At 43.0% G+C, this 26,034-nt stretch overlaps 1 protein-coding gene across 1 annotated transcript in view; it reads left to right on the forward strand.

Annotated features, from left to right (window-relative positions):
• SLC28A3 (solute carrier family 28 member 3) overlaps positions 1 to 26,034 on the forward strand; it is a 46,502-nt gene that overhangs the window by 9,891 nt on the left and 10,577 nt on the right. Inside the window, exons 2-11 of the mRNA XM_006209244.3 lie at positions 8,651 to 8,749; positions 12,115 to 12,197; positions 14,871 to 14,962; positions 16,933 to 17,122; positions 18,207 to 18,351; positions 19,620 to 19,733; positions 20,336 to 20,413; positions 22,955 to 23,035; positions 23,592 to 23,672; positions 25,526 to 25,651. Of these exons, the coding sequence (XP_006209306.2) occupies positions 8,651 to 8,749; positions 12,115 to 12,197; positions 14,871 to 14,962; positions 16,933 to 17,122; positions 18,207 to 18,351; positions 19,620 to 19,733; positions 20,336 to 20,413; positions 22,955 to 23,035; positions 23,592 to 23,672; positions 25,526 to 25,651 (1,089 nt within the window). The remainder of the gene's footprint in view (positions 1 to 8,650; positions 8,750 to 12,114; positions 12,198 to 14,870; positions 14,963 to 16,932; positions 17,123 to 18,206; positions 18,352 to 19,619; positions 19,734 to 20,335; positions 20,414 to 22,954; positions 23,036 to 23,591; positions 23,673 to 25,525; positions 25,652 to 26,034) is intronic.

Raw genomic sequence — 26,034 nt, forward strand, 5'->3', positions numbered from 1 at the left:
GAGGCTGAAAGCTACATGCTAAATCATTATGAGGAGGGCAAAATATAGGTTCCTTGGGTGAAGAGCTGAGGTTTCAGAGCCAGAATGCCAGGCCTACCAAGGATTTTTATCCTTGTTTATTGATTTTTTTTTCTCAACTGTAGAAAGATGTTTTGCTTGTAAGAGCATTTCCAGTTCCCCTGTGACTAAATGGGCTGTGTCTTTGGAATTTCAAACACAGCCAAGTTCGTTCCAGTTAACCTGTAGAAGGAGTACCTTGAACTTTTTAACAGTCCTTATATTGACTATAATTAAATAATCAACTAAATAATTTATGGTTGACAGCTTTTCCTCTAAACTCCCCAAGGGACCATATATGCAGTGCCTGGTAATGCAGTGTCTACCCCATAGCAGGTGCACAGTAAGTATTTGTTAGAAGAATGAATGAGAAGGCCTGGGACAGAGCCTCAAGGAACATTAAGAGTTTATAACATTAAGGGTTGAATGAAAAGGCTTATACGGCACAGAAAAGGGAGAAGGAGAAGTCTGGATGATAGGAGGAAACTAGCAAAGTGTAATCACAGAAGTCAGGGACAAGAATATTTGAAGGAGGATGTGGTCCACTGCATACAATGAAAACTGGGCTTAGCAAAATGGAGACCATGGATGACTGTAGCAAGGGTGATTTCCATAGCAAGGGAGGAATGAAAGCAATATTGGCATGGGTTGAAAAGTGAATGTGAGGCAAAGCATAAACCAGTGTCTTGTCCAATCAGGCTGCTATAACAAAATAGCTTAGAAACAACAGAATTCATTTCTCATAGTTCTGCAGGCTGCAAGTCCAGGATCAAGGTGCCAGGATGGTCAGCGTTCTAGGGTGGGGCCTCTTCCTGCTTTATAGCCAGCACCTTTGAATCACTGTGTCCTCACACGGTGGAAGAGGCCAAGGATCTCTGTGGCCTCTCTTTCGTAGGGGCACTAATTACGCCCATTCATGAGGACTCCACCCTCACGATTTATGCAACTGTCAAAGGCCCCACTTCCTAACACCATCATCTTTGGGGGTTAGAATTTTAACAATGAATTTGGAGGGACACAGATATTCAGACCATAGCAACCAGTAAGTCCAGGTAGTAAACTGGTTTTTAATGGGAGAAGAAATGATTACCTATGAATTCTTGGCTTCATGCAATTAAAAAATTGATAAAGATGCCTTCACGGCGCCTGTATCTGGCAGCATTAGCGGAGTGGCACCACCAAGTGGACACTGCATGCAGCACCCACTCTCCAGCCTACAGGGGCTTGTCTAATAATCTGGCACCAGAACTACACTGGAAGCTAATCTGCGTTTCATCTTCTAAAAATACCCGGGACTCTGATGACTTCTGATAGAAAAGTCATACGACATCAGCCTCAGACAATTCAGCAGGATGTTTAACCATCACTCATTCTCTCCTTATTTCAAGAATCTATATGAATGCAATGCTTCATCCTTTATTCCTGGGTATTACTTGATTTCTCCCACTGGTAGGTTTACCGGATGATAATATGATAATATGGACAGAACCAGAACTAAAGCCAGGACCTCCAACTACAAATAAGATTGAAAAGAAAAGGGGGGCGGTCCATATTCTCTCTGATGTATCCATTAATGGCAGCTTCATAACTGAGAGATACGTCAGGTGGGGAGTGGGCAGGAAGACCTGGCCATGGGCCTGAGGAGAAAGGGGCACATTTCTTTCCACAGACTAAGAGGGGGTCGAATTCTTTGTTTGAAATGTATGCGAAAAGATTCAAAAGGCTCCCCACTACATTAAGTTAGTGACTACAAGTAGAAAAAAGAATTCGGATCTGTTGCATAATTTACATCCATGGCACTGACATTAAGGCGGTGATTAGAACTTGCCACTGGACCTTGCTGGGTTTTTTTTTTTTCTTGTTTTTTAATGTGTTAATAAAGATGCCTATGTGATATTTGATCACAAATCAATTTTAATATTTGAATAACTGTATTTCAACATAATTGGTTTCCTTTTCATCTATATACTTAATTGTACGTATTTTAAAATATTCTGAAATGGGTCCATCGGCTCCCAACTCTCCTGCTTCAGGCCAGCTCCCAGAAGTGGCACGTAGCTTCAATCACAGTGACAGAACTTCGTTATAACCACTATAACAGTCTCTAATCCAAAGAATAGGTGAGGAAATATGCCCTTTTCTGGGAAATCGTAGGCCCTGCTAAAAGTCAGAGTCGTATTTCTAGAGGAAATAAGGACCGATAGATCCTGGGCACAACTAGCAGCCTCGGCCACGATTCATGTTCTATTCGGGTTATGGAGTTCAGGAGATGTTCATTAGATTCCTATTATTCATTGTTATTTTGGTTTCCCTTTATCCTTACTTGATTTGTCACAGACTTTAGACTTGAAAGAGTTCTCTCAACCTCTTTGTAAATGCTTCTCTGGATATTTCTCCCTGTTTCCTTTGTTAATCTATGTGTTAATCTATTCCTCTTGTACACAGATGGCCATGCTTCACACAGTGTGGGACTGTACACAATCACTGGCTTCTTTTTGGACGTGTTAATTGAATTTTTTGTCCTCTATTCAGCCTGGATGGATGAAATTAAAAGTTGAGGAAATTGGCTTATTTATCCTACCATCTACCTTTTTGTTTTCTTCTCCTTCAGGTGGTGCTCTGACAATCCTTTCCACATTATCAGGGGTTATAATGTTTATAATCTGTTCTGGGGTCTTCATCCCTGGAGTTGTTTTAGATTTTGATTCATTAAAAAGATTCAAAATACACTATCACTCCTTTGGCTAAAATTTCTCCATTTATCACTTGTTTGGCTCATTCTTCCTCAAGCAGTTTCTTCATGAAGGCTCAAAGAAATCATATGCCATGAGTACTTGCATGCTTAAATTGCTTTTTTTAATCCAACGAATAGAAACCTTCCTCTAATTTTTCTCCTTCAGGTACAGAATTCTGCCTCTTTCCACTTTTCCTTATAACCACGTACTTAGATTCCCTTTGCCTCTGGCTCACAGAGATCACGAGGGGAGAACGTCATCGGTTTTCTGTAGCCCTGACCCCTGGCACCGACACAAAGCTCCCTTCAGAGCATTCACAGGTGACAGGGAGTTGAGCCAGGGCAGTGTGACAGCGAGCCCCAGGCTGGTCAGGTGGTTCCCTCCCACGACACTGCTGTTCCTTTTCCTGTCTGTGAACCCACAAAGGCTGTTAAGAAAAACAGGAACATCTCACGGAGGAGCAGTCTAGCCGGTACCCATTACCTCACATCAAGGATTACATACACCCAGGACTTGAGTCAGAGGTCACCTGAGCCAAGAACCCCCAGAATCAACAGGTGAAGATCAGAGGCTTCTGGAACACTGCCTCTGAAAATGCAATCATTCCACAGCAATGCTCATGCAATTTGGAGGAGAACACTAGAGAGAAACAGCCTTAAAATATTTGACACCTGGAGATTTTTTAAAGCAAAAGAATAAATAAATAAAGGGGGGGATGGTCATAATTTGAAGAGAGTAGATTCACGGAACAGATGTTGCCTTTTACAAGCCAATTTTCAACAAAAGAGAACAAAGCGACTAAATGCCCCCAGAGCAAGCAAGCAAGTAGCAAAAACTAAACTATAAAATTAACATAAAAGTCAATGAGTACTTACTGTATGTGGCACCAGACTGGTCACACAGTGAAGCTAGGTAGGTGCAGAATGCTATGGTCCCATGTAATAAGGTATGAGGCCCCAAGAAATTAAGGCTGGATTTGAACCCAGGTGTGACCATGGAACCCAAACTTTTTATCATAAGCAGAGCCAATTCACAGAGATAATTTATCAATACTCCAAGCAGCAATCATCTAAGATTTACGCTGTCACTGCCTACATCTACTTATGTTGCGTTTTGGAATTTTAAGGTACTATTTGAGGCATTGATCCAGTCTAGTCCCAATCTATGTTCAGAGAAATGGATACAGAAAGGCTAGATCACTTGAAGAAGCTCAGAAAAGCAACAGAAATGGGAGACGTATTACCACCATCTTCACATAAGACAAGTGGCTTAGAATATTAGAACACAAGGTAATCTTAAAGAGGGAGAGAAAGCAGTCCCATACTAGTCCTACCCCATTTGTAGAAACATTATTTTCTCTGTTGTTGTAAATTTGACAGCCCCTCTCCCATTCATTCATAAACAGCCATTGAGCACCTCTATGCCTGGCACTGCCCTATGAACGTGGAATTCAGCAGAGAACAGAGGACAGAGTATCCAGCTGCTCAGCTTACAGTCCAGTGTGGAAAGTACAGATGTACACAGTTCCAAGTCCAAAAGACATGCATTCCCATCTTTGTTGCAGGCACTGGGACGCTGACATCCATGGCAACATTTAAGGCATCCTTCCTTCTCAGAATGCACCACCTTGGTTGCTTCTGTTACCCAATTAGATGTGAGGCCTCCCTCTTGAGGCCACAGCTCACCTGAAGGCCCCTGGCTGGCTCAGTCAGGGGAGTTCTTTCAGGCTGACAGTAATGCAGCTGAGCTTGGCACAAGCAAGACAGGCTTTTAGTCAATGGCCAGAGCATGGAGAAGGGGAGTTGATGCTCTAACGGCACTTTCTCCCCAGAGGGAGGGGAGTAAGGGAATTTCCAGGGTTAAGAGGCAGAGGCAGACAGGTATCAGGCTCTAGGAAAGGAGTGGAGGTTTCCAGGGGCAGCTGGGGCATGCGCAGTCTTCCACACTCCTTTGCACATGGCAAGAATTGTGCCTACCTGAGTGCAAACCCCCCTCCTTGGGCAGAGATCTTAGCATGGTAATGAAGCAAAGGTAACCCTGGGACACCTCCAGGTTTCATCCACGCAGGCGCCTTCCCGTGGTCAAGTCAGAGCCAGCCTGGGGCCACTAACCACTGTTATTTAAAGGGCAGAGCTGACTTATAACCAGTCTATGGGAAGGCCACTGTGCTGGTGAGAGAAGTGACCACCAGAACCTAAATATAGTTTAAAAGTGGCCACAAGCATTTCCGGTATTTTTAGTACCTCTGTCATTTCTACTCTAGTCTTTTAATAATCTAGAGTTCAAATCGAGTTTTCTTAATGAAAAAGGAATTCCATCTGTAAGTACACCACTTTGCCTTTAGACATGCCCAAGGCCAAAGGGTCTTGGCCCAAGGGCCAAAATCTGTGAGCACAGTATGGCCTGGGGTTGGAAAGTCTGAGTTCAGATTCCATCTCATCTGCTTCTGGTTGTGCACTCCGAGTCCGGTAACTTATTTATCTTTGCCTTAGTTTCCTCATTTGTGAAAAAGGGGATCACAGGCTTCTTAGGATCAAGTACAAAACATTGTCAAGGGGTTCATGCAGTGTCTTGTACCTACTAAGTATTATGTAAGTCCAGGTGCGTATAAAAGCAAAAGCCAGAAGTAATAAGGGAGACGTTTGTTTCCTACAGATAGGTCAGGAGGCGGGTAGTAAAGTACAGAGCCAGAGTGGGAGCACAGCTCAAGGTTTTCGGGGCACCCCCCCCCCCGCAGTTCACCACTCTGTCATCAACAGGACGGGACCTTGTGTTCACAGCCCAGCTGGAACCATCCACACACCAGGCAGCAGGGCAGAGGAGGGGATCAGAGGGACAGAGAGTACCTGCCAGCCATCTCTTAAGAAGTGTCCCCAAGCCGCCCCACTCAGGGCTCCACTTCTCTCTGCATTTCATTGGCTAGTTAAAAAGGGAAGCTTGGAATCGCAGCATTTATTCTGGGTGGCCATGTATTCAGCTAAAATTCTATAGAAGGGGACACCCACCACAAGTAGAGGGGGGAGGTAATTTCAGTTTTTAGAACTCTTATGTTCTAGAAGTTTTATGGGTTAGAAACTGAATGAAAGGGAGAAATTAGTAGCAAAGACCTCTGTCCACCTGTACCCCCGGTAACATCCACTGCGGCTCTGTCGTTGCTGGAACAGCATGGAAATGCATGATCAAAAATAAACGTAGGGAAAAAAAAACTCAGCCACCATGTGCTCCTGGTTCAAAGATCTGCCCCTCAGGACGGGCTCAATCCAGGATCATCACCCTTAGTACACCCAGCAACCAATGCTAAGTAGAGAAATTCAAAGTGGTACTGTCAACTGCTGAGAAATACTCATACACGACACCCACACATTGTTATCCATTCAGTGGACAGGTGTGCGCTCAGAATACAGTCATGCTTGTAGGAGTCCAGTGTACTAAGGTATCCATTAATCTGAATTGCTAAATAGATGGAAAGAAACAATGGGCTAAGAAGTCATTGTGGGCCAACTGTTACAGTCCCCACGACTCCAATTTAAAAAGAAGCAGGGAAACAGGTGTTTTAAGGGTCATTTTTTAGGCACCAGTTAACACCCACAACAACCCCATTGTTGCTGTTGGAAATCATCAACTGGAAGATATTGTTCTTCCCAAAAATGCTACAAAGCCAAGGCGTGCATTCCGCTGGGGGTAAAACAACCCCATTGCACATTACAAAATACATCCAGAGGTGCTCTTGTGGCCATTTATGCCGGCCTCCCACCCTCACTCCTCCCTCTTTCATTAACCGTAAAAAGGCAGGCTCCACCCTCATGTTCCAAAAGTAAGTCTACGATCCTGCCACCAGGTGGCAGGAATAATCAGCATCAAGAAGCTGAACCTCTTCCTGGAAGCAGAAAACGTCAGGGTTCTGGAAGGGACCGGAAGAACACCAAGTCAAAACTGTGCTGTCTAGATGGGTGGACGGGGGTGTGGGAAGCTGTGGGCTGGCCAGTGTCACACGTGTAACTCGGGACCTGAAGGGCCAAGCCCCCGCAGTTACCTGCGTCTTGTTTTTTCCACCAACTCTTGCTGGGTTGTATTTTTAACTTAAGGAAAATTTCAGCATCTATGAAAGTAGGACCAGCAAAATAAGTCCCTAAGTACCCATCAGCCAGCGTCAGCAATTAGCCACACTTTGTCATCTTTCCATACTATATACATTGTCCCCCACACACCACTGTATTTTGACACCAAGTATCTAGAGGTACTACTAGATAGTACAAAGTTAAAACCACCATGGTTCACTAATTCAACAAATACTTTTTAGTGTCTGTTATGCACAAGGAACTGGGCTAAAGTAAGATATAAGCACCTATAACACAAAAAAGCAGCTTGGCCACAAAACTATGCATAAATCTTATGTGTGTGCTGGAAGTTAGACTTTATTCACATTTATACACTCAAGTGTTTCAATAAACGGAACGTGATACAAGTTGGAATTGCATTTTTTCCTAAATCTGTGTGGCCAGAGATCTAAAGTTGAAATCAGTCATATACTTGTTCCTTTTTCAAAGACAAGGTCACAGTCGACAGGGCTAACAGGGAACATTTCTTGAAAAGATGCAGGCACCTATCCGACACCGTTTATCTATCTATGGTTTATTCATCTATTGCCTTACTTGCAATGAAGTACCATATAAAAAGCCAAGTTGGGATGAGAGGGGAGAAAGACTGGACCCATCCAGAAGAGGCAAAGAAAAATGAACCATGTGTTTGTCACATGTTAACACTTCATAAACCCAACATTGAGAATAAAATTATCCTGCCTATGGTTTACTATACTTTGTTTTGTTTTATAATTGGAAAGTCTGTGTGATATGATGGAAGAGAGATTGAAAACCCGCAGTCTCATCTCAGCTCTGTTTATTAGAAAGTTATATGATCCAGATCGAGCAACTCTCTTCCTCTCTATCTTCCACAAGTTGGACCACACCAATCTTTTCTATCATTAAACATAAAATCTAATATAAAACAAAAATCATCCACGATTCAAATATAAATAATGACTTTCAGTACAACACATGCATCTTTCAGGTCATCCCAGTCCTGGCTGAACCATGCTTTGTCTTTAAATTTTGTCATATAAGGAAATGCCATTATTTCATAATTTTACAGGATAGCGCAGGGCAGGAGATATACGGCAAGCGCAGGGCAGGAGAACTTGGCCTGGGCCCGGAGAAGGGCACATAGTTCTGTCTGGCTGGGTGTTCATTCATGGTGCCTGCAAGGGAGCAGAGCAAGATAAATGAGCAGGAGCTTGGAGCCCTGAACTGTGCCAAGGAGGGTGCAACTGACTGGAGGCCAGGAGACTCATTTTGTTAGGAAGAGTAGCATAGAAGGAATTTATAGACAAATCTGGAGGAAAGAAAGATCAGAAGCAGAGAAACATGTTTAATCAAAGAACTAGAAATATGCAAAATATTTAGGCATTTGTGAATCTTGTTTTTAAAGCATTCATATCTTTAGGGAAAAAAATATAAGTGAAATATAAGTGATCCAAAATTTTAACTAAAACATATTTTTGGCACCAGCAACTGCATGTAATGTAAGAGCATATTAGAAAAAAAAAAGGATTTACATTTCTAGATTAAGATAATTTTCTTTTTCCTTATGTTGCTTCCATAGATAGTAAATGGTCAAAATTTTTTAAATTATCTGTGTTTCTTTATAAGCCAAGACGCACTTGTTCTTTCTTTAATCAGCTGATTCATCTAAACACCTCTTTGCCTTCCCGTCTCTCAAAAGTCTTCTAGGTATCATTCATTGAAAGAACATTTGTTTTCTGGCTCTGAAATTTTATTTTCGCCATCTGTGCTTTTTCTTAGGATGAAGAAGGCTTTTCTGAAAACCAGAACACATCAGGAAATGACAACTCAGCAAGCAGCAGAGATGTGCAAAACAGAGAGCCTGAGAACAGCGAGCAGGTACGGCTGCACAGCAGCCAGTGCATCTATCACCATGGCAACCGCCGCGCAACAGCTCTGGGGACGCAAAGCACGGTGCTCAGCTGGCATGCGGCGGAATGAGTTAAATGGTGATGAATGTGTGAGGCAGAGGCATGAGGAAGACACACATGCCCAAACAAAGGTGCTGTGTTTATGCATCTGTCCTCAGAGTTCTCAGATCGGGACAGTACCCAGGCTTTCTCTGACTCTTCACTGTTACAGATTCCAAATTCCATCCCGAGGCAGAGAGCACTGTCTTCAACAAAAATATCTCAATATACAGTAAATGAGCCAGACAAGAGGAAGGTTCTAAGATGTGGTTCTAAAACCTGTCCGTCAGATCCTAGGATTCCTCAGTGACGCTTACACGTACACAGCAAGCTGAGGTGCTCTGTGACAACACCATCTCTTATTTCTTTTATATGTTTAATTCCTGGTAGGATCCCTCTCTCTCTCTCTCTCTCTCTCTCTCTCTCTCTCTCTCTCTCTTTTTCCTGAAGGTATCTCTATTATGTGTTCACTTTTGAAGGATATTTTCAGTGAGTATGGGATTTTTTTTAATTTTTAAAATTTTTAAATTGAAGTGTAGTTGGTGTGCAATATTATAGAAAGTTACAGGTGTAAGACTCTCATTTGAAGAAAGCTTTCTGCTGCTAAAAAGTGAGCAAATTATCCATGTACATCGTCCTTTAAAAAGTAATATCGGGTGCCATTTACTGGAGGCAGTTGGCCCTGGATAAAAGAATAATTTATTTGAAGTAAAAAATGTGGGAAGTGATTGCAGCAAAATTTGGAAGACAAAAAAAAATGACCTGTAATTCCAGAAAAAAAGTCAGTGCCTAACATATTGGAATATAGCTTGCTTTAATACAAGTAGGTATTAAACATCCACATGCATGTGTCACCTATATGGGGATCATACTTTCATATGATTTGCTAATTGTCTCATTCAATTGATACATTGTAAGGGGCTCTTATCACTAAGTATTCTCCAACCAAAAAAGGAGAAAAAGATACTTCTATTCACACAAAAAGCTGCACATGGGTGTTTATAGCAGCTTTATTCATAACTGTCAAAACCTGGAAGCAACCAAGATGTCCTTAAGTAGGTGAACAGATAAATAAAACTATGGTCCATCCAGACAAGGGAATATTATTCAGCACTAAAAACAAAGGAGCTACCAAGACATGAAAAGACATGGGGAGCATTACAGGTGTGTTACTAAGTGTCAGAAGCAAACTGAGAAGGCTATATACTGTGGTTCCAACTACATGACCTTCTGGAAAAGGCAAAATGTGGAGACAGTAAAAAGATCACTGACTGCCAAGAGTGGAGGGAGGAATGAATAGGCTCAGAGGACTTTTAGGGCAGTGAAAATACTCTGTATGGTACTGCGATGGTTGATAGATGTTATTGAACATTTGTACAAACCCACAGAATGTAAAACACCAAGAGCGAGCCCTAATGTAAACCATGGACTTTGGCGTTTCACCACTTGTGACAAATGTACCACTCTGAGGGGAGAAGTCAATAAAGCGGGAGGCTGTCTGGGGGCAGGGAGTGGGGGGGATGGTGGGATGGAAATGCATGGGAAATCTCTGCACCTTCACTTCAGCTTTGCTCTCAAAAGTCTTTTTTTTTTAATTGTTTCACCAAAAATTAAAAAACAAAAAAATTAGGTATTACGGTAAACAGAAATATGAAGAGTGAGAAGCAGCTACTGGATTTGGCAACAGTGGTCCTTGGGTGACCATGGCAGAAGCCATAAGTAGAAGTCTGGCCCCAGGGAGGTGAGAAGCGAGCGGGACGTGAGGGAGTGTCGCTAAACGTAAGGGTAACTCTTTCAAGTTAAGGGAGGGTACACGTCCTGTGACTGTGGGGTCAGGCAGGTTTTGTTGTTACTTTGCTCTGCTTTAAAGATGAGAAAGAGGGAGGGTGTACAGCTCAAGTGGTAGAGCGCATGCTTAGCATGTACAAGGTCGTGGGTTCAATTCCCAGTACCTCCTATAAAAATAAATAAACCTAACTGCCTCCCCTCACTGCCAAAATAAAATAATACAATAATAAATAAAGATGAGAAAGAGTTGGCAAAACCAGAAAAGAGAACAATAGTGGGTCTAGACATTCCATATAGTAGGCAACGTGGGACAACTTCTCTGTAAGAAAATAATAATTATGATCATTTAAATAAAAAATTTACCAGACTTGGACTCTTGACCAAGCCAGGTGTTAGATGGGGAAATGAGTAAGGCCTCTCTCCACCCTTGACCTCAGCAGCTGCGGCGTGGACTTGGCTGGACTGCCCTGCGATTACACCCTCACCTTCCCGGTACCTGAGGCCCAGCCCAGAATATGAACAGAGTCTAGGTCAGAGCGTGAAGCGAGTTTGGCGTCCAAAGACTGTATGATCTCTGAGGATCCTTTCAGCTCAGAGATGTGCTAATAACTCATTTCTATGTTTTTTGTTAAAGTAAAGAGAATCAAAGGCCTCATGGGATATGACAAAAAACCCAAATCTGAGATTCGGCACTTTACCTCTTAGCGCATGTTCAAAACTGCTCCACAGCGGCACACGTCCTTCCCGCCTTCCCTTGCCTTTGCTCCAATAGCTGGGCCTGTTTGAGACATTATTGCAAAATTGTGCGGAGGGGGCCAGGATATCCTCTACACCATCACAAGACTAGGGTGGGTCATGGATATTTAAGAACTCAAATAGTACCTGGAAAGACTGGCCATGAAACACAGCCCAGGTATGCACTTTGCTCAATTAATTAGAGCAAGGCAAGGGCTAGCTCTAATTGTTGAAATAGCTCCCTTCAATCCAACTGAGAGGAGAACCCCAGTTTCCAAGGGTAGCTTAACAGCTCTTGATAAGGCTGAGCAAGTGTTCACATTAGCAGACCAAGCCTCGGGCTGCCGGGAAAATAGAACCAGCCTTCGTCTCCAGCCTTTGAAAACTGGGCCCGGCAGAGAACATAAAGGGAGATTTATGCAGCCCCTGGTATTAATTTCATTTAGCACTTGCCTGAAAACAGGGCAGGAGTTAAATGATTACAGTAGAGACAGGAACAAAAAGCAGAGATGTTAGCCTGTTCCCTGAAGAAATGGAGAAAGTACCAATGGCTTCTCTTGAAGTGAAGGGAGAAATGTGTGGGAGCCCGGGTTTTCTGTGACAAGGGGAAAAATGTCTCTGCCATAGGTAATTGGAGTCAGCATCTTGCATAATAATTTCAAAGGACCTTTTGGCAAAATTTCTTCACCAAAATTCTGAGCAAAAGAGATCAGAGTCCATCATGCTCAGTATTCTCATTATTCCATCTTTGTTCCAACGTTTGATTTCCAGGGCCAAGAGCGAGTCACGATTGAGCAGGATTCCCCAAGGAAGGACGAAGATGAGGAGGATGAGCAAGACACTCATCAGAAAGGGTAAAAACTTAAGCCAGAGGAGTAACTACACCGAGCTCCTAAACAAAGCAGTTTTGCCACTTTTTTTTATTCTCATCTAATTTTTAACATGAATTATGATTTATCAGAGGTGGTCAGCACCAATCCCCCCTCCCTACTATCCAACCAATTTTTCAGAAAAATTGATGGAGCTCTAGGATAATCAACAAGTAAATTCCAACTGCTTATGTCCTGGGAACCCAACATCCAGCACAATCTTCTAATTAAAGGTGTAAATTGCCAACTAATTGCTCCAGTCCATACAAAAGTAGTTAATTCATCTTCTCAATTTTCAATCAATAAGCAATTGAGTTCTCAAAACCCAATTCACTTGAAATGCCAACAAAACTTGCACTTGCCTTGTTGTATCATGAAAATACCCCAAGTCTTTATCACCCACCCTTATCCCACTAGCAGGAAAGGCAGGCTGTTTTTTTTGGTTGGTTTTTTTTTTGGTTTTTTTTGATCAGAAAAGTTAAGCTCGGGAAACTGATTTACCCAAAGTTCATCAGCTAGAGTGGAACAAAGCTAATTTAAATGCCAGCTTCTGATTCCTAGACCAAGATTGTGTGGTACTTGATCATAACACTAAAGTATTTGTAAATTTTCTGAATTCCTATTTAAATATGACTTACATTCCTAAGTTTCTGAGGAAACTTGTTTTTATGTATCAGAAGAGATCTCTGGAGTTGGTCAGAATTAGGACTGAAGGCTCTTGTCCAATATACATCATTGAAAATATTTTACCACCTTGGAAACCTGAACTTGGTTTCATCCTTCATTTTACTCTATGAATCTCTGACCCTGGGGACTGAGAGATTCTCCTGGGTAGTCAGAGGTATTCAGGTTTCATCAATATTAATGGGATGGAAAACGACCACCAGGAGACGGAGAATTGTGCAGCCTAGGTAATCAAATGGCCGAAGCATCTATTTCTAGCTACTTCATTTTATGCAATGTCAGATTGCCGTAATGGCCTATGCACATTCCCTGCTATTAAAAAAATTTGATAAATTCAACCCAAAATAGATGAGTGCGCCCTATTCAACATTGGCCTCCATCAGCGCTACTTTATAACACTGTATCCAGAACTGAAGATGATGTATTATCAGCCTTTCCTAAATTAGACCATGAAAACATTTAGTATTTACTACACTAACATTCCCTCAATATCTTCTAGGACAGTCTTTCTAATCCTCAGTGCACATATGCACACACATACATAAGACAAAAGGTTCATGAAATAATGCCTGCCATCACTCTGTGTGATACACCCTGAGATATCCTGTTCTTTTGTTTAACAATGGTTATCACGCAGAGTGACTGACTTCCCAACCCACTGATGGGTCTCAACCCACACCTGTGAAAGATTGTTCCAGAAAAGCAATACACACTCCCATTTCATGTATCTAATAATTCAACAAAAGCCTGCCAAGCACTCCATGTCCACGGTGCTGGTGTTGTGGGGCTCACAGAAATCCATTCTCCACAAAGTCACAGTCAGTTAAGGCTTCACAACAAAACACACTCAAAGGTGACAGTAGGAGTAGATTGCAGAGGAATGCCTCTGTCTAAGGAAATGCAGGAAGGCTCTGTAGACATGAAAGGCTTGAGCTGCGCCCTGAAACTTGAAAGGGGCTGCTGACACTTGGACTTTGGGGCATCACTGCTGGAGGGAAGAGAACTGGAGGCCTTCACCAAGAGGAGGGGAGGTTCCAGCTGGGGGCTGAGGCCTTTAAGATCCTGGAGATTGAGAATCTTCTGGACGAGAAAGTGATTGTTTCAGAAATCCTGTCCAGTGACCTGGAAGTGGTCATGATTAATGGGCAAGAAAATCCCTTCCACTTGGCCTCAAGCGGGAGAAGGAGAGGCCTCCGTTAGAAGGCACACTGAAGAAAGAGGCAGGTGCAGGGAAGCCTGCTCTCAGAGCAGGCAAGGTAGGGCCAGGGGCACCCAGGAGAAGTAGAGGGCCGTCGTCCTCAGGATGGCCCTGTGGCCTCTCCACACTCCTCACTGGTGGACACCGTCCTCCCTGGAAGAAGTGATCAGAGGCTCAGGTTGCTCACACACTACACACCACCCTGTAACAAAGCTCTGGGCCGAAGCAAAGACAACACCAATTCCAGAACCTTCTGAGAAAGCTATATTACAACTCATCAGTTAATAGCCCTGAAATCCTACTTTACATTTCAGGCATCTTGTGAAGCCCATCAGTCTCCAGCTAAAGAGGGTGGTGACTGCAGACAGGGAACAACCAGCTTGCTCAAACTTTGGGACCCAGAGGCGATGAGAGTTCATTGGATTTTAATTTTTTTTTTAAGTCAAGGTTTTGCATGAGAGCTTAAACGCCAATGGAGGTCCTCCTAACCCAGTGAGAAACACTCTCATCCTATGATTTAGTTCCAGACCATATTTTCTGCATTTCGAACTACTTGGAGCTTGGCACATCCGTTCAGCAAAGGTTGATCCCAGCCTTGGCTGATTTTAATCTAAAATGAAATGCATTTCTTATTTCTATTTTGTAGGACACACACATCGTGAATTTGTTTGCTGCTTATTTGATTCACAAAGCCTCACCTAGCTTTAGTGGGCCACGGTTATTTCGTGTGTATGGTGGTGACTTTTGCCTGCCTTCTTGCTTTTGTGTTGTTACAGGTGCCTGGAAAGGAAGTGTGGTACAGTTTGTGATTTTTGTAAGAAACACAAAACCACCCTTCAGTACATCATCTGGGGCATTTTAATAGCAAGTAAGTAACAAAAGGGAGTGGCCTCTTTTCCAGGATCCCTCAACTATTACCTTTCTGTAGAAAACAAATAAATCTTCCCTTTTCCCTGGACTTCAATGAACCATCCAGAGAGGAGAGAATTTAATCAAGAGGCCCCCAAGGGTGGGGTCTCAGCTTGGAAAGCCCATGTAGATAGTCCCCCTGCCTGTTTAGGCAGCCAGTGGCTGATTTTTTAGGTCACTTGCTCTAATGACCTTTGTTATTGTGGTTTGGACTTGAGAGTTCGAGAATGCAAATTCAGGTAACTGGAAAACAGAGTGATAATCACAAGGCAGAAACCTAACTGAAGGGGTGATATGAGGAATCAATTGATACTTTATCTGCACACAACATGGGGAGAAGTCTCAGGTCACTCCTCTTACCTGAAAGCAGGACCAGAGATGTCTTCAGAGGCGAGCAGGTGTCCTGTTTTAATTCCCTCTAAAGCAAAGGGGTCTGGGCCCATTTCAAGGAACACTCCTGTCTATAAAATGTGAACCCTCTCACCCAAGTCCACAGACATTAATCCAAGCCCCCTGCCCCAGGAGGTCAGTGAGTTTTTCTGGTGCTCACAAAGCCAGCACAGGTAGCAGCAGGGTTTAAGGTTTCTCTGCACCAGTCTGGAGAGCATTTTGCAGACCATACTCAAAACCGCACAGCTGTGCCACTGTAGCACAAAGTGAGCAGATGGTGTGGCTGTGTGCCCATGTGACTTTATTCATAGAATACAAATGCAAATGTACAAATACAACTGTACTTGCCACCTGCAGAAACAAGTGGTAGGCCAAATTTAACTTGCAGACAAAGCCATGTTTGCTGACCTTTAATGGAAATCCTTGTTCTTATCCTAGAATCTCCTCTCCAGAAGCCTTCACCTTGGTAATCATACCTCACCACCCCCACCCCATTTTCCTTTAGAGAGTCTGTGGTACTTAGAGATTGTGGTGTGGCACTCAAAGATTTTCCTACTCAAGCTTAGGCCAAATCTGAGCTGCAAACCAAGAGAATCCATACTTTTCTTGCCAGTGGTTGCTTTAGTGCCTGGCCTTTCTCTGCAGGCTCACCTGCTGAGTGTGAATATCAGAAAAAGTTAGTATTAAGCAAGACACTCAATGATCAAGCAACAAGATTCACTAATTCAGAAGGTTCTTTAAGGAAAATGTCCTAGCACCCTGTCCTCCTAGCAAACTTGGTGACACTTAAAAAAATGTATAATGATACTATATACAGAAAACCCAAAAGACTCCACACAAAAACTAGTAGAGCTGATAAACGAATTCAGCAAGGTAGAAGGATACAAGATTAACATACAGAAATCTGTTGCATTTCTTTACATTAACAATGAAACTTCAGAAAAGGAAATATATACAATGGAATACTACTCAGCCATAAAAAAGAATAAAATAATGCCATTTGTAGCAACATGGATGGACCTGGAGATTGTCATACTAGGTGAAGTAAGCCAGAAAGAGAAAGAAAAATACCATGTGATATCACTTATATGTGAAATCTTTTTAAAAATGAGACAAATGAACTTATCTACAAAACAGAAACAGATTCACAGACATAGAAAACAAAATCGTGGTTACCCAGGGGAAGGGGGTGGAGGTAGAGGGATAATTTGGGAGTTTAGGATTTGCAGGTACTAACTACTATGTGTAAAATAGACAAATAGCAAGATCCTGCTGTTTAGGACAGGGAACTATATCCAATACCTAGTTACAGCCTATAATGAAAAAGAATATGAAAAGGTATATATATATGAATCACTATGCTGTACACCAGAAATTACCACAACTTTGTAAACCGACTATACTTCAATTTTTAAAATGTGCATATATATTCATTGTTTTCCTGACTGAACTTGCCCTTGGCTGAGCCAGATCAGTGCTGGAGGCTGGTCTCTAGTCGATGTTGGTGACATTCACTGTTTGCATTTGCTTCCTGGACAGGTTACCTGGCTCTGGTGATTGCAGCCTGTGTGCTGAACTTCCACAGAGCCCTCCCTCTTTTCGTGATCACAGTGATAGTCATCTTCTTTGTGGTCTGGGATCGCTTCATGGCCAAATATGAGTCTCGGATCGACAAGTTCCTGTCCCCTGGCAGAAGCCTTCTGGACAGCCACTGGTTCTGGCTGAAGTGGTAAATGCAGAGTCCTCTTACTGCGGTCGAGAGGGATGTTAGTTTTTTTCAATACTGTCCCAAAGATTTGTTCTGAAATTGCTTCCTTATTTATGGGATACTGAAGCTAGAAAGAACCTTAGGGAATAATCTGTTTAAAATGTCTTCATTTTACAAGCAGGACAGCAAGGCCCAGATAAGGCAGTGACTCATTCAGGATGTGCTCAAATGTCCCTACAAACTGCCTTAATTTTAAGCATCACTAAATGGTAAACTGTTGTCCAAAAGTTGGGTCAGTTTTGGCTTAGAAAGGTGACTTTCTGCTTTGAGCGTGAAGCCAGCCTCCTTGGGAGGAAGAGTCTATGAGCTGTTAAAGCCAACTCTCCCTTGTAGGACCCCACGTCCTGCAGGTGAATAGCCACGGTTTTAATTTCAGCCTCTCTCTGTGGTATCTCCTTGATCTCTAGGTGGCCCTATGGGGTAGGTAGGACTCAGGACCAATTCTCCCAAGCATGGCCCACATGGGATCCACCAGGAAAGTTTACACATTGTTGGCCTAATAAACCGGGGTTGTGCAATCCCAGCAGAGCATCCTCTCTGGCGCTGCCACCAAGTGAGTCAGCCCTGTCATGCCCACTAGATCCCCAGGGACTCAGAACCCAATCTACAGTCTGACTTAGCTCTCTGAGGCCTGGGTGAGGTCCCCCAATGCAGAAGACACATTTCAAGTTTCTCCTTAAAGGGAAGAAGGTAACACTTCACCCGTCTCCCAAAACGGAGGTGAGGAGTCCCAGTAGCTCTCACAAAGAAACCACCAGACTTCCTCTCCAAACATCCTTTCTCCTCTCCAGCCTCTTTAAATATCCTTGAACCGGCAAAGGGCCCAAGAGTTGTGGAGGGAGGGGACACATTGCTTAATTTCTTGACTGTTTGCCTTTATAGTAGCCACAACAACCAAAGAGAGTTTGTTGCAGTTTCTGGAAGCATCATTTCCCGGTGCCAGGGTGTGTTACGCAGTATTTTTTGTCCGTTTGTTTGAAGCCTGATTAAGGTTTTCAAGCTAACACCACAAATGATGCCGAAGCCTCCCTTCTGGTTCCTGCAGGGTGACCTGGGGCTCCCTGACCCTGGCAGTTCTGCTCTGGCTGATCCTGGACACCGCCAAACTGGGCCAACGGCAGCTCGTGTCCTTCGGAGGGCTTGTCATGTACACTATCCTGACATTTCTGTTTTCTAAGCACCCAACCAGAGTGAGTGTGAGATCGATCCTTTTTTTTTTTTTTTTGGTTTTTTCCCTATTTTTTCCCTCATGTGTAAATTGCTCAAAATAATGAGTATGAGACAATTGAACTGTTATTCAATATTTTTCTTACCTTGCTGTGATATTTTAATGGCAAGAGTGCCCTTCATGCTGAACGGGAATAGTCCTGTTAATCTCTCGTTTTTCAGTCTCAGTAATTTTCCAGTTGCTCAACCAGTGAAATATTCTCGCCTGTCAGATACAATTTCTACTAATGTAGCCCACCTTCCCCATCAAATGTATGTATAAAGAAAACACATCCATTTTGATCCAGATTTCCGCAGACCAGCAAATAATCTAATATTCTACCACTGGATTCTGCAGTTTATCAAACTGCTATTTGCCATTAAGGCTATTTTACTCCAAAAATTTGTCCTTACGCAGTTCCATCCCCACTGAACTCAATCCTCATCCTTGTTCTGTCAGCCTGTAACCCATTACATGGGCAAGAATTCAGAGACAGTGAAGCTTTCACACAGGATTCATGATGGCAAACTCTGAAAGACTTTACTGGCTAAAAGGTTGACCCAAGAAAAGAGCATTAAGTGAAGACCAAAACCACCTAATATTATCCGAAGTCTTTGCCCTGTTCAAGTGAACGGCCACACTGTTTTCCGTGCCTCCAATCCCATAGCTCTTTGCAGGCCACTTACCTCTGCACCGAAAACAAAAGCAGATGATGGTCCATTACTGCTGCACACCCCGAGTCTGCGTTAGAGTTAATTGGTTCCTCTTACAGTAAAATGAGAGCCCCTCAAAAGGGTGGAATTTCACTTAATTCACTTACAAATTGTCAGATCAACAAACCTTGGGCACGCAGAGAAGTTATGTTCTGCTTTTCCATTTTCCAGATGGGGGAAATGATTATATGTATCTAATATTTACAGCATAACTGGGAGGGGCAGATCCTTCCTCCTTTCATGGCCCTCCTAAGACTATGCTTTGTGTCTAAGTGATTTTATCATGACGAAATGGTTACCTATGCTCCCGGGACTGTTGCCTTAAATTCAAGTTTAAGAAGAGGGACTACAACCCTGAGATTTTTAGGTATGATTCTATCGAGGGATTCTCTGCTCACAATTGCTTTGGCCTTCAAAAGAAGGTGGGTCACAGGCCACGTCTGAGAGACTTCCAAAATACACAGTGATCCTCTGGGCATTTACGCTGAGGTCAGTGTTCATTTTCTAATAAGATCTATGTCTTCATCTTTCTGTGTAGGTTTACTGGAGGCCTGTCTTTTGGGGAATTGGGATACAGTTTCTTCTTGGGCTTTTGATCCTAAGGACTAAACCTGGATTTATGGCTTTTGATTGGTTGGGCAAACAAGTTCAGGTAAGTATGGTTCAGAAGAACACGTTGTTTTTACAGTGTTTTTGACATTTGACTATAACCCTCAAGACACGCCAGAAAGATTTATCTATCAGCATGAGTTGACCCATGTTTTAATTCCATAGCATGAGTTAGACAAATAATTTTGTTTATGTAGAATATGTTAATCTGCCTAGTTTATTAATATTCCATTGTCCCTTACCCAGATCATCTACCATATCACTTGCCTATCCCATCCTGCCTCAGGGTGTCTCTCTTCTAAGATGTTTCCCCAGTGAAATAGGACTTCTTTGCATTCAGTGGTACCTAGTACCACCCGTGTACCATTTATGGCTCCTGGAGCAAATTACCACACCTGGCTTACTCTTCAGCATCCTAGAGTCAGACTGAGTGTCAGAACTGCCAGGAAATCTGTATGTCGTTATAGTTCCAAAATACACTTTCATGCCATCCACTGCAGGGGGAAAGTTGAGAAAATTAACTCTCCAAGTCTGTCCAACCAGTTTTCTGGGTCCCCACCCTCTGCAGAGCCTGGTAGCTCCTGTGGATGGTAACCACCACTTCAGTGCTTGTAATGATCTGCTCTTTTCCTTCCTTTAACTCAGACATTCTTGGCGTATAGTGATGCTGGTGCTTCGTTCGTCTTTGGTGAGAAATATACAGACCACTTTTTTGCATTTAAGGTAAAGCCAAACTTTTTTTTCTACAAAGGGACTTCCTTTTCAATAACTTCTCTCTTTGTAGATATTCAGATAGAAGCTAACTGACCAGAAACCAGGCATACACCTGCCAGGCCTGTCACAGGGGCACAGCACGTCACCGTCCCTTCTCCTTTACAATTTATCTGAAGTCAGTGGACTGAAAACATTTTATTTTGTTACTGTAGCATTAAGTGAAACATCTAGAGGAAGTCAGAAATACTGAAACACAGACATACTTCAGAGATATTGCAGATTTGGTTCCAGACCACCATGATCAAGTGGATATGGCAATAAAGCAAGTCACAGAAACTTTTTGGTTTCCCAGCACATATAAAAGTTATGTTTAAAAAAAAAAGAAAAAAAAAGTTATGTGTACACTCTACTGTAGTCTATTAAGTGTGCAATAGCATTATGTCTGAAAAAAGTACTAAATTAAAAAATACTTTATTGCTAAAAAATGCCAAAAACAATTACAATAGTAACATCAAAGATCACTGATCACAGATCACCATAACAGATAGAGTAATAGTGAGAAAGTCTGAAATATTGTGCGAACTACCAGTGACAGAGGCACAAAGTGAGCAAATGCTGTTGGAAAAACCGCGCCGATAGACTTGCTCAACAAACAGTTGCCACAATCCTTCAATCTGTAAGAAACACAATATCCAAGAAGGGCAACAAAGCGGAGCAAAATGAAACAAGGGATGCCTGCGCTCCTGGAGGTCTTGTAGCATTTGTTGAGATACTTATGTAAGATCATAAGGGGTAACAGTATCTGAGATGTCAGGAGAAGGGACATTAGGTATCCGGCAAAGAAGAGGCATGTGGCCGTCAATGTCTTCCCAGTCCAGAATCAGTGACAGCGCTGTACCCAGGAAACGCCTTCATCCCAGACCCTCCGGAACAGCTGGTCACCCACATCAGCCTCTGTTCTTTCAGAGCCAACCACGTGCTAAACCTTTCCCCTCTTTCCTTCTGCACAGCCTTCGCCCAGGCAGGCCTGCCGGCTGGGCACCTCCCAACCAAAGGACGGATGCTATTTCCCAGGGGAAAGGCAACTTGGCCACATGCCCAGGTCCTCCCAAGACCCCCCAGAAGCTCACCTTCCTCTGGGAAGTCCCTATAAATACTTGTCGATGAGTCAGAAAGACGCATTTGGTTTTTTTTCTTCAGATTTCTTTTTCTTGTGCTATGTTATTGTTCCTACACTTCTCAATTGTTTTCTCACTCAGGGACTCCAGATACACCTCCAGATTACCTCGGCATCAGTTGGGCCAAATGCTGTGCTGAATCTTTTTTTAAACTGCTGACTTGATACTTTGGTGCCGAGATAACTAAGCCATCTCTGAAAGATCAAGGGTTTACAAACTGAGATACAAATATGCATCTGTCATGAACTGGATCCAGAATTAGAAAAAATAAAATCACAAAGATGGAGGAATTTGCTGCCCAGACTGCACCAGTGTCTTTAGGCCTCCCCACCCAGCCCCGCCCTCTCCCTCGGGGCTGTAGCTGCCATGCTTTCTACCAAAGGAGATTCCCTGTGGGAACATTGGCAGGATGAGCCCCTTTAACTCCCTGGAGATTTTGGGAAGGCATTGCCTGCCCATTAAAGCCAATAAAAGCACATAAGTGAGCAAGCTCTGAATAATAGCACAGAGTCTTTTAATATGTATTATTAATGGATTTTTTTTTTTCTAAATTAGATCCTGTACAAATTGTCCTTGGTCATTCTGTGTCTCTGGTGGCAGCTTGTCCCCGGCTGTTTAGCTGGGAGCAGAGAGGAAGGGGAACAATGGGCTGGGGGTCAGGAGCGCCCCAGACCACAGCCCTGGTTGGTCTCTGCAGGGCAGAAACTGCTCCCTGCAGACACACAGGCTGCACTGAAGGCATCCAAAGAGCATCAGGAAAACAGAATCTAGGAAAAGGCAACCTTTATTAACACAGAAGTAAACTAGTTTCCAAAGTCTAATCTTTATATAGAGTGCTTCAAAAATCTGTAAGTAAAACAGTTATTATTCTGAAAGCTAAATGCATGAATGCTTGCTCCCTAGGAAGCACTGTTTAAGCACCTACCGTGTAATTACCATGAGTAAGGAACTGAGGTTAATCACACTTAATCTTGACCCAGGTTACTCTGCTAAAAAGTAGTGAAGCCCATGTCTGTTCAATATCAGAACAAGAATATCTGCCTGTGGACTTCAGCTTCCAGATCTAATTATTACAAATTTCCCCAAAACTTCATCCCTTCTCTAAAGAAAAGTTTATCATAGCAGGATTTTTTTTAAAAGTCACGTTTCCTATGAAATGTACTCAAGCTTATCCATAACAAATTAAAATAAGAGACTGCACACGAGGAAGTTGCCTGATAAAAGTGTTGCTTACTTCAAGAGGAGTTTCTAGTATCTTCGTAACATTTCAGGGTGGGGAAGGAGGCAGGAAGAGGGACACTGATCTGAAACCTACTCCTGATACTGCTGGGGCTGACGTTAACCCATGGTCGCTCTTGCCTCCCACCTCCAGGTCCTGCCCATCGTGGTTTTTTTCAGCACTGTGATGTCCATGTTGTACTACCTCGGACTGATGCAGTGGATCGTTAGAAAGGTACCGGGACTGGAAGGGAGTGGGTGACAAGTTTAGAGCTGATTATTTCAGGGACGAAGTCTTGAATGCCATTTATCCAGGGTTTATTAGCTGGGCAATCTTTGACAAAACAATGAAACTGTTCTGTGCCTTGGTTTCCTCTTCTATAAAATGGGCCTAATCATAGGACCTCCCTTAAAGTGTTATTGTGGGGATTAAACGCATTACTGGGAACAAGGGCCTGGAATGCAATGGAGATTGTCCTGACCATTAGCAATAATTATAACTTGTTACTTGTATACAGTAGACATTCAATAGACATTACTTGTATGAAATAGACATTTCAATAGACATTCATTTGTATAGCATTCAAAGTACCTACACAAAGACTCAGACTTACCACTCCAATAGGAGCATTTGATCGACCTGCTCTATGAACTATATGAGGTATACTCCAGTTAAGTACAACTGGTGAAGAACTCCGTATTTTCCTTCAGTTTAAAGATTTTTATCCCTACTTTGAAGTTCCATGTACACCAATAGCTCTTCACTGACTTTGTCCCTTTTTGCCTTTTAGGTTGGATGGATAATGCTAGTGACTATGGGAACATCTCCTGTTGAATCTGTAGTTGCTTCTGGCAATATATTTGTCGGGCAGGTAAGTAGTCATAGCAAAAAACAAAACAAACTGCTAAATGGATACTCTTTCCAGAAAGAGTATTTCCTTTAGTGTAGGAGTGGAGGATGTCAAAATAAGGAACGCTCAATATTGACAACATCCAGATTCCGAGGAGAGAGAGAGAGAGCCCTTCCAAGAGTCTCCGTGCACTAATGTGGAATTTAGGTTTTTAGAAGTTTACGGAGAGGACGAGAGACTGAATCATTTTATCAAAGCATAGGGCTTCTCATACACAACTTCTCAACCAGTCTTTTCTGAATTAACTGAATTGTTGAGGTTTCTGGCTAGCAGGGGCCAGCAGCTCATCACTCAAATGGAGTTCCCCATTTGTTTTAAGCTGCAGACATGAAACGGGCAGCTTCATATTCTGCAGTGTAACACTTGTGGCAAAGAGACCAAGAAAGGCTTTCCACCAACAACCAAGCAGCCGCGTAAATACTTAAGCTCATTCTCAACTTATCTGAACTGGCCAAAATCTCTGCTGAGCCTGAAGAAAAATGTTGATGAGCAAAAGCATTTTCACCTTCCTCACCCATGGCAGGAATAAATGCTCTTTTGCCTGAAGCCCATTTAAGCGAAGAAATAAGTTGCCAAGGGGTGTCCCTCAGAATGGCAGCATTCCTGACATCCTCATCACTCAGGATGTACAGCTTCAGGCAGCACAGAATCACACACCAAGGGAACCGAGCATGAATACTTGCTAGCATGGCTGCTCAAGGAAAATTGAATTTGAAGCAAAACTCAAGTCGCCTGGAAAAACATGTGGCCCCCTATCCTAGGCTTACAACTGCTCCAGGCAGGCTGAGCCTTCTTATTGCTAAACCCAGCCTTCTAGCCTGGAGCAGAGTCTTTAGAGGGAGGCCCCTACTTCTTTCCTTAGGAGTTGAAATTGTTATAATTATAGTCATAAAATCTCTCAGGACTAATTAGGGCACCGTCTTGAGTTGATTACTCCTACCTGCAGGGTAAGAGGGCTCATGTACTGAGTTTCTATTTAGTCCATAAATTGAAGCTCAACACAGGCAATCTTATAAAACAATTAGAAATAATGAGGAGAAAATTGTAAAATTGCACACATGCTTCTGTGGTGCTCAATTTGATACTTAATATGCTAAAAGTACAGCTACTATTTATGGAGAGCCCCATGCTGCAGGCTGCCTGCCCTCCTTAATGGGACTCAAGCCTTTACAACCATGCTCCAACCTTTTCCTTTCCCCACAAGGGGAGGAGAGGGGGCTCTGATTCTCAGTTAGGAAACGGCCTGTGGGCACCTGTCCTTGTTGTTGCTGGTCTTTTTTCACACCTGTGTCTCTGTTTCCCTATGGTGTCAGCAAAGAAACTTAGGGTCTGTTGAGATGAAGCTGGGAGATGGGAAGCCACAGAGGCTGGGGAACCACAGCCCCCAAGGCCAGGCCACTGGACAGAGTAACTTGGCCAATGGCATTCCAACCTTTGAAAAGAGTATCAAGCCATCACAGTCCAGTCCTAGGCTAGGCGGGGGCCTTATGTGAATCAGCCTTGCAAACTTCACACACGATTCTGTATGCACACTGACCTAAAGTCCAAATGACCCAGACGTTGGGGGTGTGGGTTCTCAAACATGAGCACACATCAGCACCACCAGAGGGCTTATGAGAACACCACTGCTGGACCCATCCCCAGAGTTTCTGACTCAGTAAATCTGAGAATTTGCGTGTCTGACTGAAAGTCCCCAGTCATGCTGATGGAGCTGGTCTGAGGTCCACTCTTAGAAGTACTGCTGTAGAGAGTGGAATTTTGAGCAGACTGGCATCGCTTCCTAAGGAAGCTTTTAATCTGGTCATTGCTTCCAGACAGAGTCTCCACTGCTGGTCCGACCGTATTTACCACACGTCACCAAGTCTGAACTTCATGCGATCATGACCGCTGGGTTCTCTACCATTGCTGGGAGCGTCCTGGGTGCATACATCTCTTTTGGGGTAAGAACGTTGCAGATGAATTTATGGGAAAGTCCAACCTCTTCTTTCTTTGCTATCGTTACTTCTGTTTTCCCTTTACCATTGCTGCCAGATAAGGAGGCCAAAAGAGTGTCCTTTTTGCTATATAGTTGGTCACAGTTCCTGTGACATTTGTATGGAGTGACCCCAAGGAGCTACGATGCTTCACTGTCATATCCCTGCCACCTAAATGTGAACTGTATCCAACCACAGCAGAATGAAATCATATTATGAGGTTACCTTGGCTGAAAATGTAAATATGCAAAAAAAATAATAATAAAATAACTATTACTAACACTAGTAAAGAGAGTCTAGGCTGGGGGTCAGCAAACTGTGGCCTGCGGGCCACATCTAGAAGGTAACTA

The sequence above is a fragment of the Vicugna pacos genome, chromosome 4, assembly GCF_048564905.1.
Source record: "Vicugna pacos chromosome 4, VicPac4, whole genome shotgun sequence".
NCBI classification, from domain to species: Eukaryota; Metazoa; Chordata; class Mammalia; order Artiodactyla; family Camelidae; genus Vicugna; species Vicugna pacos.